The following is a 13,506-nucleotide window of genomic DNA, read 5'->3' on the forward strand; positions in this document are numbered from 1 at the left end:
TGCGCTGAATTTGTCGCATTCAGTAATCATTGAAGTACAGCTTGTTCGTGCTCATCTACGGCTAACACCAACTTGCCCAGAAACAAGACCACGGTTTGTTCTTGCAGAACCCTTCAACTGCAAATAATGACTGCAGCTGCGAGCTGTGTTTGTTTGTGTTTTCGTTGCGAATTTAGATAGCCGTCAAAATCAGAATAACAACTCCTTGAATACCGAATGTTGCGCAGGAAGGTCTCTTCAAAAACTTTGTGACATGAAATTCACTTTCTCTTTATTAGTCTTCTACTTAAATCAAAATTTTCTATTAAAGTTTGAACTACTGACGATGCGCAAAAAAAAAAAATCTTTTCTTTTTCCGAAAAGTTTCACTATCATCTGGATTTAAAACGCCGGTTTTCCCCACAGTCATACATTTCCTAATGGTGGTGCAAATACTTGAGTGCAAGGCTAACGAAATGTATATGTCCGGGGATGAATAAGTATAAAACACAGACGACTAGGAGAGCAGAAACATATAATGATTGTTGATAAAGCTGAGCTGTCGCTTTGGAGCTGGTAACCGCTACTACATTTTGCAACGTGCGACTTGTGTACGGTTTGTCCCTCAGCACCTTCTTTCCTTTTACATAGGGAGCCGCTCCAATGCATTAAAAGAATACACGAGAAAAATAAAATTTTATGACACGGCAGATATAGTTTCGTGTAGCCTGGCACTTTAAGAACCGTGCCGCTTGCGAGGTACATTCTAACTCTCTGGTGCCCAGGCAATGAAAATGAGGCTAAAAGTGCAGAAAAGTAAGAAACTCCATGTTATAGAAGCCCTCCACATTAGGGAAATGTGATAATCTGGCAATTCTTGGTAAAACATGATGTCATTTCAAAATAGCAAGTTAAGTTTATGTGTGAATGTCGAAAACTATAAAACACTACACACATAGCCAAATGTATGGCAATTATGTGACAGAAAAATTCAGTACCATTTTATCCACCGCTACATTCTATATCTCGTTGGATTCGTCACGCAATGCAAGTTTAAAGCCCTAAGTGAGCGATCTCAAAATGTAACTTCTGGATTTCTGGAGGCTGACGCTCTGATGCTTTTAGATATACGCCGGGCAATCAGGTTGATATAACACTGTGATGATCTCACAGTCTTAATGCGGCCGTAAATTAAAATAGTTCGCACTTGTGGTCTGCATCACGATGACAGATTGCGCATGCCATCACCCCTAGACGGAATCGATTGTGCACTGCACCCTAGACAGAAGGGAAATGTGTATTTGCCCTAATCGCGTGTGCCTTATCACCACCAGGTGCAGACGGAGCTTCGCAAGTTGATCCAGAGATGGCGCTGCGATCGGCGAGGGCCCGGCCGAGGCGACAAGCAGCTCCAGCACCGCCACTCGCTCTTCACGCAGTCTGTCACGTTCCTCAGCAGAGGTCGGAGTTCCATCCAATCGTTGCACTCCGGTGAGCATCGCGCGACACTCTTCGCCCGAAGCCTTCCGTCACTGGTCGCAGTAGCACATCCGCTCGCCCCCCGCCCCTCCCACAGTGCAACCCCCAGGCTGGACCTATGCATGCTGGGCACACAAGTGTCGAAAAGAAAAGGTTCCGAAAGCTATGGGACGTAGGAAATACTAAAAATAAATTAAGACGGCCTTAATTTTGCTCTGTTATTTCGGAGGCACCAAAGCATAAAATCTGCACTTCGGTTACCGACGGCTGTGCAGCGTACACTGATTTGAAAACAAACAGGCTTACACTTGAACCCGCGTCTTAGGTCCAGCTTCTGCTCCCGGAGTGCTTTATTCCCACCCTCCCCACTGTCCGTAGTCACCCCGCGCGCAGTGTGCATTGCGAAAGCGTATCGTTGCATGCTTGTAACGGAGTCCTTACGCTATCCTCGTGAAAAGCTTGTACGTCACAATCCACAGTGTGCGCATGGGGGCAAGTAGCACTAAAGGTTTGCATCTGTGCTTGAAACGAAGAGTTAGTCATTCTGCTTTCCTGTGATTTAAATTGAAGCGAAAGGCTGATTATGTTACGCAACACCAAAAGTAGGGAAACAAACACAATTCGAACATGGTATGTCCCCCATGTCGTAGTCTTGCACTTCTTTCTCATCGCTGTGATTCTGGCACATAACATAAATCTCTAAAGAAGATGCTTTAGAAGATCTCGAAAAGCAAGTATTGTTAGTTACCTGAATGAGGTTTAACAGATTTCCCGTGAACAAAGCGATCGCTCAAAGTGTTTCCATTTGTAGGACTATTCGCTTTCAAACAGTGCCTTGTAATAAATTTTGAAATATGCGAGAAACTACCCCCCCCCCCCCCTCTAAAAATATTCATACTGTATTCAAACAGGCTGATTTATTTGACTTTCTTGCATAAACACTCACTCCTCTTCAAAATACTTTTATGTAGTTATCGAAGACACGCTCGTACATCTCTCTCTGTTTGAAGCGCATCTAGAAGTGCTCAAGTTGAATGCATTCCGTGAAGCCGTTTCACCTCTCCTGTGGTGGTGAATCTTCTTGCTTTGATTTGTTTTTCATTATTCAGCAAGAAAGAATTGCAGGGAGAGAGATCCAGTGAATAGGAAGGAGGTGGAGGGTGCAAGACAGTCAGTCTTACACACGCTAAATACCGGGCCACGGACAAAACTACGTAAGTTGGGTCATTGTTGCGATGAAGAAAAACAATCGTCCCATATCCGCAATTCTGAAGGTTTTCTTCGCACGTTCTCCTTCAATTGCCTCAAAACCGCCAAGTAAATTTTTTTATTTACTGCCTGCCTACGTGGAAGGAATTCCTGGTGTACTACTTCTCACAGATCGAAAAAAAAAAAAAAGGACAATGAGCACTGCTTTCAAAATTGTCTTGTCTTTTTGCTTGATCTTCGTGCACTGGGCGTCTTCTATTGGCTGGAAGCGTGTTGCTGTCGTTCCTAGGTCGGCCATTTTTACGTTCCAGTGCCACGCTGCCTTGCGGAGCAGCACCAGGGCTTGCAAAGGGGGCGTCAGGTGGAGAAGCTTGACGTTCGGCTTGGCTGGAATCCGGCTGGCTTGCTGGGCACAACGGCGTTGTGTCGCGCTGAGTTTTACAGTAGTGACGTTTATTTTTGGCCCTTTCCAACGCACAACTTCATTCGGGTGATACTTTTATTGCGAAAGCAATACTGCTTTCACTTTTCAGCCCTTCGCGTAGCGAGGCGGTAGCTACCATTGACCGTTAGCGTGACCTTTGGCGCGCCGCCAAGCACAGCTGCGCAAAAACAGGGACCCCAACTCGCGCCGTCAACTCGCGAGGCGGTAGCTACCAACCGCGGCCTAACTCCCGCTCCTTCCACGAGAGGCGCTACAGCCGGAGTGACGTCATCCCATCTGCCGCAAAAACAGGGGCCCCAACTCGCGCCGTCGGCTCGCGAGGCGGTAGCTACCAGCCGCGGCCTAACTCCCGCTCCCTTCGTGAAGGAGCGCTACAGCCGGAGTGACGTCGTCCCTGAGACTGGTGTGAGACTGTTTAGAACGACATTTGGGGCGCCGGTTCGGGTACGAGAGTTAAGCCCAACTTTGATCTACGGCCGGGCGGAGCTGCATTTATGCCACATGCTCCTAAAGAATTATGGGGCTGCAGCCGCAGCTACCGCCGGGGGTGCAACGTTGGATACTATAGGAGGTGTCCTAGCGGCAGGTGGAATCAACGCAGTCTCCAGGGATTCTTTCATTTCTGCTGGCGTTACAGCCGGTGCCGGAGCAGCACTTGTACATTCTGCCTTAACCTCACCCACGACCAAGTATATCGTTGCAGCCACGGCACTCCTTACCTCGCTACTAGTTATACATAGAATAACCAGGCAGCACCCCGCAATAAACAATACTTGAACCATATGCCGTGACCAGAGTGAATCACTGCATAACAATAAGCATAACCACAAGCACCACAACCAGCTACACCACTAGCTGAACCTAGGCGTAGCCATAGCTATTGCTTTCGCAATTACCAGGCTTAACCAAGCTAAGCCACTGCCATTTTTTTTCCTTCACATGGAAATTTATAGCGTCTGCAAGCTGCAAACTGAAATCGCCTGTCATAGGAGTATAGTGTGCTAAATATAAAAATACGAATTTGGCGTCTTTTTTCTACTCCGACCCCAGTTCTCGATGCACGGAACCGCACACACTTTATCGAAGGTGGCACGCCGGTCATTATGTATCTGAACCTCACGCTCTCGTTCTGTGCTCCTCAATATTTCCTTAGAATCTACAATTTAGAGAGCAAATAAGATTATATTTACTACGCTGACATATTAAGAGGTCGATGTTCTCAGATATTTCTTTGTATCGATAGGGCAGCGTCAAAGGTCACGTTAAGAATAAAGGCCGCCGTCCATACACGTCGCAAAAAATCACCTTTAGTCTAGAGGTGTCGCGTGTTCCTATGACGTCTAACATCAGTTGGCCAATCAGCCCTTGGCCATGACACATTTGTGGCGCAAGAAGCTCTCGACTGATGAAGGAACTTCGTGGAGGAGTTGCCAGGTGGCCTGTCTCGTGACAGTTGACATGGCAGAGCGCAAATTGGTCTGTGGAACCACGTAATGTGCTGAGATGGCAGGTGTTCTTTCCAGCGGCATTTGGTAGAAGACATCGCTGAGAGCTGATTGGTCGACTGTGTGTGTTATGTTACAATACCGTGTGTCATGTCCGTGGGCTGGTAGATGACAGATGCGCTGGTCACGAGACATGGACGAGAGTGGTAAGCGGTCGGTTGAATCCATAAGCTCCTATAAGTGCTATAGGAACTAAAAAATCCGCAAAAACACTTGGTACGCTAGGCAACGGTCCACTTAAACAATCACCCAGTGGTCGGCTTGGCGGCGGCGGTGATTGCATCACGCAGACAATTCCAACGCTGTCACTGCAGTGGGCCCTCCTAGAGCCGACTTCGTCAGAGATGGCAGTTTCGAAAGTGGAAGGTCCACCCTCCATGCTTTGTCGCCGGCGTCGGTCTCGCTCCTGCGAGGTATCCGCCACACGTCGATCTTGCTACGTCGCCGACCGGCTTCTGGCACAGCGACGAAATCAACTTGATCTTGTCTGGACCAACATCGATCCTCCATAGCGCGACGCTCCTGGCCATCCTCCGCGTCACTTGGAGAACTGCTGCACGGCAGCTGTTGTGAAATCCATTTGGGCTGGTCTTTCGGTTTGTTATTTCGTTTCTCTGGTCGTCAGCAGATGGAACCTTAGCTGAGCTCGCTTTTTCCGAGCAGTTTCGCTTTCAAGTTGGAGCCACTCGCCTAGGTGATGAAGAGAGACGCAAAGCTTTAGGAGCAGGATAGCAAGGCCCGCAGGCAATAAACGTCTGAAGGCACTCGTGTCATCCATGACGGCCCTCGTCGGCCAGACGGAAAGCCAGTAGCGATGGGCGAGCGCTAAAAAGGAAAAACCACTCTTTTTTACCGTCTATCTCGCTGTCCCGATCATACCTTCCTTTTTAAATACAGTCGCGTCTTATTCTGTATTTGATGTGACTAAATACGTTGGCGGGGTTTTGCTCAATGTGTAACCATGAATTCCAAACGGCGGTGATCCATGAAAACACTCTCCGATTCCGCAGAGCAAGAAAGGTTACTCGTGTAGAACTTTCTGCTAGGCTAGTTGGTACATGCTTTGCTAAAGGAAGCGCTTATTCTTGTCACTTTCTCGCCTTTGTCCGCGTTGGATGTTTTTTTAGTGAAACTTGCTGAAATACACCCTAAGATATATCGTACGTTTGCCACATTTCTGTAAGGCGAGTGAAGTCGGGTCGATTCCGGACATAGAAGCCACAATTCGAGCGAGTCTGGCTTATTGATGATCTTACAGGCGTTTAGGCACACTTTAAAAGAAGGTTGTGCGCGAAGATGAATTCGACAAAAGAGATCTGACGCTCTGCTGTGCGCGAGAGAAAGGTGCTTGGAAAAGATACAGTCTGCGTTTGGAAACGTTCCTTACGGCAAAATCCAATCGGCGACCCCCAGCGCTCGCTTTCCAAATCCGTAAAGTAGCAAGGTCTGCAGGAAGTCCTTACCGTCGCGGTCGAATCAGAACTCGGGATCTAAATCACAGCCGCTAATGAAGCAACTTTTCGACTTGTGGAGTGAGAAACCTTGCTCCGTACCGCCGACTGGAATTCGCCATTAGGTTCACAACGTCGTCGCCGGCGTCCGCAGCGCGGTTGCCACTGTTGACAAGAGGTAAAGGGAAGAGAGGGAAATCCCATTGCCACACTGAAGTTAGAGGAAAGAGAGAGAAATTAGGAGTGGAAAAAGGGAGAGAAGGTATGGGAATCCGGATGGCCCAGTGGTCTGTGAGGTTATGGCGAAAGCGGAAGAATGGGCAGCAGTGAGATGGTTGCCATTGAAAGGTCATGGCGATAGCGAGGAAAGCGGAGCACTTACTAGCCAGCACGTCTTAGCAGACGTACAGTCTGCGCCACCCTATTACAGAGAGCTCGAGCAGTGCGCATCACATAATAAAAACTGAAATTAGAAAGCAGCCCGCGGTTTGCGGACAAAATTTTCTCGCTCACCTTTTTCCCAGGTCTGTGTGGATCTACATCCGTACGAGCGTTGCGTCTAAAAGGTACGAACTGCGACGAGGTGTCCATTATTTCAATGCAGGGAAGTGTAACGATCGAGCGTTCTACACAAGGGTGACGCAGACTGTACGTAAGTAAACTGTCACGACTGTAAGTGATCTTTCGAAAGAAGTTCACTTTAGAGTACCGCTGAAATCTTGGGCTAGTTTGGATTCACTCCCGGCTCTGTGATCTGCGAAAAAAGTAATAATACAAAACACGTCGACGAAAAAAAAATTATTCCGTGCCACAGTTAACGCTCATATATTTACGTCACGCACTCATAACCATTTTTTTTTTTTTTGAGCTCCACCGCATCTTGTCCTGTGGTTTGTTAGTACACGTTCACTGCAGCGGTCTATTGTTTGAGGCAGAATCGCTGTCGTCAATATGATTTGATCGCAAAGCTTAAAATTGTCTTTCCACTTCCATTAAGATATTGTGTTCACAGTTTTTCCTGTGTTTAGAGCGAAAGAGAAATAGTAATGCGCCATTTGTTTCCGAGCAACGGCGTGCAAGCGTCAGTTTGTTGCCGCCTCCTGGTGTCAAGGTATCAACAGCAGCAATACAGCGCTCAGGCGAAACGAGCGGCTTGCTTGAGAGCGATAGCAGCGCCAGCTTGCTCCTCTGTTTATACGGTACTGCGCGGCCGGACACCCCTTGGGAATCGGAACCGGCTTTATCCGCTCGGATTAATTAGGGCCAACTGGAACGAGAACGGAAATAGGGCGAGTACTCAGATCCCTGAGGAGGGTCCCCCGAACATTGAGTAAATGGCAAATTACGTGAACAAAGAACAGCCTCCTCCTGCCCAGTCTTCTGGGAAGGTGAGCGAAATGGAGACGCCGCCTGCTCTATATAGCAGCGATGCCCAAGCAAAGCAAGTCGGGAAGACGCCGCCTTATCTCAATTCCCGCACGACTTTGAGAATATTTCTTCAAATCGCCTGATGTAATGGTCATCTTGGTCGTTAACGAACAGCTGGTTGTGCCTTTGTAAAAGCGGTTTATTTTGCGTATTTGCACTGTTAGAACGAACATGTGCGAACAACGCAGCGGTGAAGATCTCTTCCCTACCATTGTACACAACATCCTAGAACCACTATGGTGAACTGATCAACTGAGTAATAACTCGAGTAATTTCTGATCGTTATGCAGTTAAATACCGACGCACTTTCAAATGTCAGCCCCGAACGAGAACCATGGCGATGCGAAAATTGGTCTTATCTGTTTAAACTTGAGGCTCGCAGGCAGGAAGGGCAAGGCTCACCGCTGTAATATTAGCAAAACGATACTAGCCAACAAAACAGCATGCGGCTTTTCCTTGCTTTATTTGTGCGTGGTTGGCCGAGGTTAATATCAACATGCATGTTGCCATCGGCCCTATTTTTCATATTGAAATGAAGTCTCATAGCCACCCACAATAACTTTTTTTTTTTTCTTGCCGTACGGACCTTTTGAGATGCAGCTGCCGCTATACATTCAACGCATGCACCCATATGCGCCTTTCTGCCAAGCTTGCTCGCGGCCGAGGGTAGTTGAGGTTAAGATCTAAATTGGGTGCGAATTCTTTTTCACTAACAGGATATACCTTTCGGCAGAAATTAAAAGAGCCAGATCCCAAGCTAAACGTACTCAAACGTAGTCGTGCCATTGTATATTGGCGCCAAATTTGAAGCCAGATATAGGACAGATACGATATCCTAAATGCGATGTTTGTTTATGAGCAACAAATAAAAATTCCGTTTTGAAGGAACACAAGAACCATATAAATAGCACCAGTTTCGTTCGTTTTCCTTGGTCCACCGTAACTTTTAAATCTGCACCCATTCCAGGTGCGTACATTTAGTGTACGCCTCGACATACGCCTCGGCTGTTGATTTGATGAAGCGAAGTTTTCACCACGAAATAACTCGCCTCTCTTCCACCTGTGATCGTTATCAGCTGAATTACCGCCGCTGCAGGACAAAGGTCACTCCATTTGACACTTCCCTACATCAGCCGAGGTCATCCCCTCCCCGAAGTCTCATCTGCCGTCTGGCTCTGTGCCGCCACCTTCCACGCACTTCGAATACACTCCGTTACAGTCAGAGAGAGCATCGAGTATACAACCTTCGCGTTACAGACCATTTTCATGGACGTTTCTCCTTACTAATACTTGCCAGGCAATAGGGATAACTCGCATTTGTATCCCTGGTCCACCCTGATGTCTTCTTAATTGGCTCTTAACGTTACATGCGCCATTTTTCTTTCCAGTGACTGTACAGTGTCCGCAACTTAAAGGAGCCCTGCAGAGCAAAATAAGCGTGTAGTTTTTATATCTTATTATTGCGTTCTCAATAACAAGCACGTCAGCGCGTAAAAATAGCCGTCGTTGATTCCAAGCCTTTGCCAAAACTGCCATGTGACAGGAGGCGAGAGACGCCTGCCATCTGTAATGTTTGGTACACGAAAGATCCATCTGCCAAGAATGACAGGTAGAAATTTTGTAGAGATTTAAATTTCCCATTTTTTTCTTGTGGAGAAGAGGCGGAAAAGACAAAAGACACTAATATAACGAAAGGATCGTAGATTGTGACAATATGACGACAACTTGCGTCGATCAAAATGAGCATAACAAAGTTCGAGAAGGTAGTACCGCGCACAGGCAGTAAATGCAACGGAGCCTCAGGAAGCGTCGGCTATTTGTTTTTATTCGCTGCACTAGTGCAAGTGATAAAGAAATGAGCACACATTTGTAATTAACGGCCTAGCATGACCAGTTAGACTGCTAAAGAACGGAGATGTTTTTGCAACAGCAACAGGTTTTCACAAAACACCTATGAAACTAACTGCAGTGCTTGGCCATTTTAAGTAAAGCGTGCGAGCTAAAAGAAATTCCAGCAAGGTGGTAAAGTAGCAAAATAAGTCTGATTTACAAAGGCAAAGGTAAAAAATATCGCATCAAGGCTGACCACAGTGACATCAGTATTGTATAAAGTAACAATGCAAGCAATTAAAGATTAATTGCAAAGTAGCAAAATAAGTCTGATTTACAAAGGCAAAGGTAAAAAATATCGCATCAAGGCTGACCACAGTGACATCAGTATTGTATAAAGTAACAATGCAAGCAATTAAAGATTAATTGCAAGGTCGCACTAAGAAGGCGGAGTTGTGAACATAACTGCAGAACGACATCAGTCATGATCGTAGATTAGACTATTTCTTCGCAGCGACAAAATGCATTGAAATGTCAGCAACAGAAGTGATACCATCTGTGACTGGAGTATTTGGATGCCAAAGGGGCTTACGACAATGTAAACCACGCTCTGCTAAGGCAGATTCGGAAAAGGAGGATTTGACCCTGTAATGATCAATTTATTGAGATAGATCTATAAGGAGAATAACGTAGCATTGAAGTGGCAGGACTTGAGTGGCACAAGAATTGCGGCTGAAAGGGGACTTTAGTAGGCGTGTCTTTTATCGCCGTTCCTATTTATGACTTACATTTCTGACAACGGGAGTTGAACTGAACAGATTAAGGTTTACGATGTCACGGCGGCAGACGGATGAATTGAAAATTTGCTGCCATACCGGGATATTGTTCTTCTAGCAGATAGTCTGAATGGCCTCCAAGACATGGCCGACAGTTGAAAAAAAGAAGCGGAGGCTCTAGGATTAAGATTTACCGCAAAAACAATTCGCAAGTGATGCGTTTAATGGTGAGTCCGGCACAAACATGCTAGAAAACTTAGTTAACTGCTAGAAAACTTAGTTTTAAGTAAAGCGTAAAAATACCCTAGGGCATTTGGATAAATTATGGCAACGCAGCTGTCATGAAAAATCTCGACCTCTAGAGATATAAAAATATCAAGTTATTCAAAGAACCTATAAATACGCAATGTGCCGGGTTTGACGTTAGCAAACGATATATTGTGTTCGTGATCTGCCACAACTTCGGCGCTTGAAATAAAGGAGGGGGTACTGTCGGTAGACTTGCTACGGGGGCACATGGAAACACTGCTAATGAGGAGGTTGAGGGTGATATGGTATGGCCGATGTCCAAAGCACGCGTGAGGCAAGAAAGTAAGATTCAGTATTAAGAACGGTTGAGACAAATGAATGAGAAGCGCTGGGTGGAAAATATTTTGATACCACATGAAGAAAATAAGAACTCTATATGGCTTGTAAATAGATACAAATGTCATATAGAGAATAAAAACGATAGAAAACCCACCTTGAAACAAGGTACTCGGACCTCAGAAAATACCCATAGACAAAAGGAAATGCTGGAAGAACCGGAGATGGAGCCCTGTAGGACGGCTGGAACTAAAATTCGAAGTAAAACTATTTTTACATTCCCAAAGTAGCGGCTCACTTTTCGAGGCTAGGGATGGGAGCTTAAAGACAAAGTTCTACCGGCAAAAATTTTACATCAAGATGACATTTGCTCCTTTTGCCCGCACAGCAAGGAAACGATTCAACATATTATTATCTGATATAAAGCGCTTCAACCCTTAATTAGTGCGCAAAGACGAGCTGGGATTCCAGGAGCTGTGGGGTTTCGCGGCAGGTATGTCACGTTCAATTCTAAAATTTGTAGAAACGAGTAAGAGATGACTTGGGGATTAGTGTAAAATATCGGGAGAGTAATTTGGACTGTGAAAAGGACTGATTGGTTGAAACACGTTTTTGTTGTTTTTTTCCTCATTAAAAGCCCTGACGGTGCACTGACAGTGCATCTGTCCCCAACGCAGACATGGTAGCTGAGGCGGATGAGCTGGTTCTTTTGGTGTCAATTGCCACAAAGTATGTCTCTTGAGACTGCATTCACAAACTATCCGAGCTTTGCCGCGCCATCGAGGGACACTGGAAGCAATTAGTGCAGTTTTGGTTGCAAGGTGGGGTTCTATCGTCTGCATGGCCATCGATAGCTACCTCTTCGTAGAGGGAATGAGGTGCACCTGCTCCGCGGCACGTTCCTCTTTCATTGCGGAGGTGCGCAGTGGTCTTGCGGCGCTTCTTTCTCGCAATTTATTCGATAGCTGAGAGTTACAACAGGCAGGTCTGTATACCCGTTAATGTTGGAAGTGCGTTTGGCGCGGTTCATATTTTGCGTGCTACTGCTCGAGTCTCGCTGTTGGCCCACTCGTTGCCTTCGATGGCTGCGTGTGCAGGCGCCCAGGAGATCATCGCTGTAATTTTTTCATTGAGAATGAAGTTTTCAAATGCCGTTAAAAAAATCGTCGATTATTTTAGGGTACGTTCACGGACTCGAATACCTCAGTAATCTGCGATTTGCTGATAACATTGCCTTGCTAAGTAACTCATGGGATGAATTGCAAAGAATGATTCATGACCTAGACAGGAAAAGTAAAGGTAGGCTTGAAAATCAATATGCAGAAGACTAAGGTAATGTTCAATAGCCTAGGGAAGCAACAGCAGTTTACGTTAGGTAGCGAAGCACTGGGAGTAGCAGGCGAATATGTCTATTTAGGACAGGTAGTAACCGCAGATCCGCACCATGAGATCCGCACCAGGTGCAAGGGAAACAACAAGGAGGATAAGACTGGGATGGAGCGCGTTTGGCAAGCATTCCCAGATTATGACTAGCAGCTTACCGGTATCGCTCAAGAGGAAAGTATACAACAGGTGCATCTTACTTGTACTTACCTATGGGGCTGAAACGTGGAAGCTAACAAAGAGGGTTCTATTTAAGTTGACAACGCAGAGGGTTATGGAAAGAAAACTGCAAGGTATACGTTAAGAGATAGGAAACGTGCAGATTGGGTCAGAGAAATAACTCAAGTCACTGACATTCTAGTGGAAATCAAGAAGAAGAAATGGGAATGGGCAGGACATGTAGTGCGAAGAGAGGATAACCGATGGTCGCTTAGGGTAACAAACTGGATTCCAAGGGAAGGAATTAAGCGTAGCAGAGGGCGGCAGAAAATTAGGTGGGCGGATGAGGTTAAGAAGTTCGCAGGGGTCAAGTGGATGCAGCTCGCACAGGACCGGGTTAATTGGAAGAATATGGAAGAGGCCTTCGCCCTGCAGTGGGTATAGTCAGGCTGATGATGATGAAGATGACGGACTCGCACTCACTCGTCTGCACGCTTCACACACGCGAGACGAATCCGTGAAGAGGTAGTCTGTGCCTGGAGCCATTTATTCACATACCCTAAAAGCCGCAATGGGCATTAAATATGAGGGGGGGGGGGGGGGGGTAAGAATACTAAATACGAATAAAAACAATGATGAATACATATAATGAAACAAGCAATGGGACACAGGACTCAAATAAAAAAAGAGGCTTCAGTTTGCGAACAAATTCATCATGGCTGTTAATCGTAGCAATATATTGCGGGAGTCTGTTCCATTTATGAATACAAAACGTTTTCAGAACCTACTGTGCAGCTTTTAAGAGGGCTGCAAGCTCTGCTTTTGCAGCGCCGACGTCGTTGACGATGGGCAGTGTGGCCTTTATTCACCACGTGAAGCATGACATCGACCAACGCCACCGTCCTGTCATATTTGGGAACACCCCATCGGGGACAGAAGTCTCTGGACCGCACGTCTGCCGATTGTGGACTATAGAAACACTGTGTAAACAAATTATCACCTTGTTTTGCTAGCCCACATGAAAGAACTAAAGCCCAACTTCCACGTCGGCAAGTACGATTCGAGACTACTTTTGCACGTCCAATGACATTTGTACTCGATAGATGAGTCTCGCTGGTATTACTGATACCGGCTGTGGGATTTATTGTCTCTGCATGTCAATATTATATATAACTGCGGTAGTATACAGTGATTTGTTCGTCATGGTGTGGCTTTGCGCCGCCTTAGCGAAGCGTTTGCTTCGCTCCGAGATGCCATAGACATATTCCGTGGCAATC

The 13,506-nt window shown here is 46.2% G+C and overlaps 1 protein-coding gene across 8 annotated transcripts in view; it reads left to right on the forward strand.

Annotated features, from left to right (window-relative positions):
• Positions 1 to 13,506, forward strand: part of LOC146198282 (parathyroid hormone/parathyroid hormone-related peptide receptor-like) — a 350,560-nt gene that overhangs the window by 330,669 nt on the left and 6,385 nt on the right. For 7 of the 8 annotated variants that reach the window (XM_084593693.1, XM_084593694.1, XM_084593695.1 and 4 more), the window contains one exon: positions 1,314 to 1,470. In XM_084593693.1, coding sequence (XP_084449819.1) covers positions 1,314 to 1,470 — 157 coding nt within the window. The remainder of the gene's footprint in view (positions 1 to 1,313; positions 1,471 to 13,506) is intronic. The other variant, XM_084593692.1, reaches the window with a different exon arrangement.

This window comes from Amblyomma maculatum, chromosome 2 (genome assembly GCF_055883805.1).
Source record: "Amblyomma maculatum isolate TAMU_Amacu chromosome 2, ASM5588380v1, whole genome shotgun sequence".
NCBI lineage: Eukaryota > Metazoa > Arthropoda > Arachnida > Ixodida > Ixodidae > Amblyomma > Amblyomma maculatum.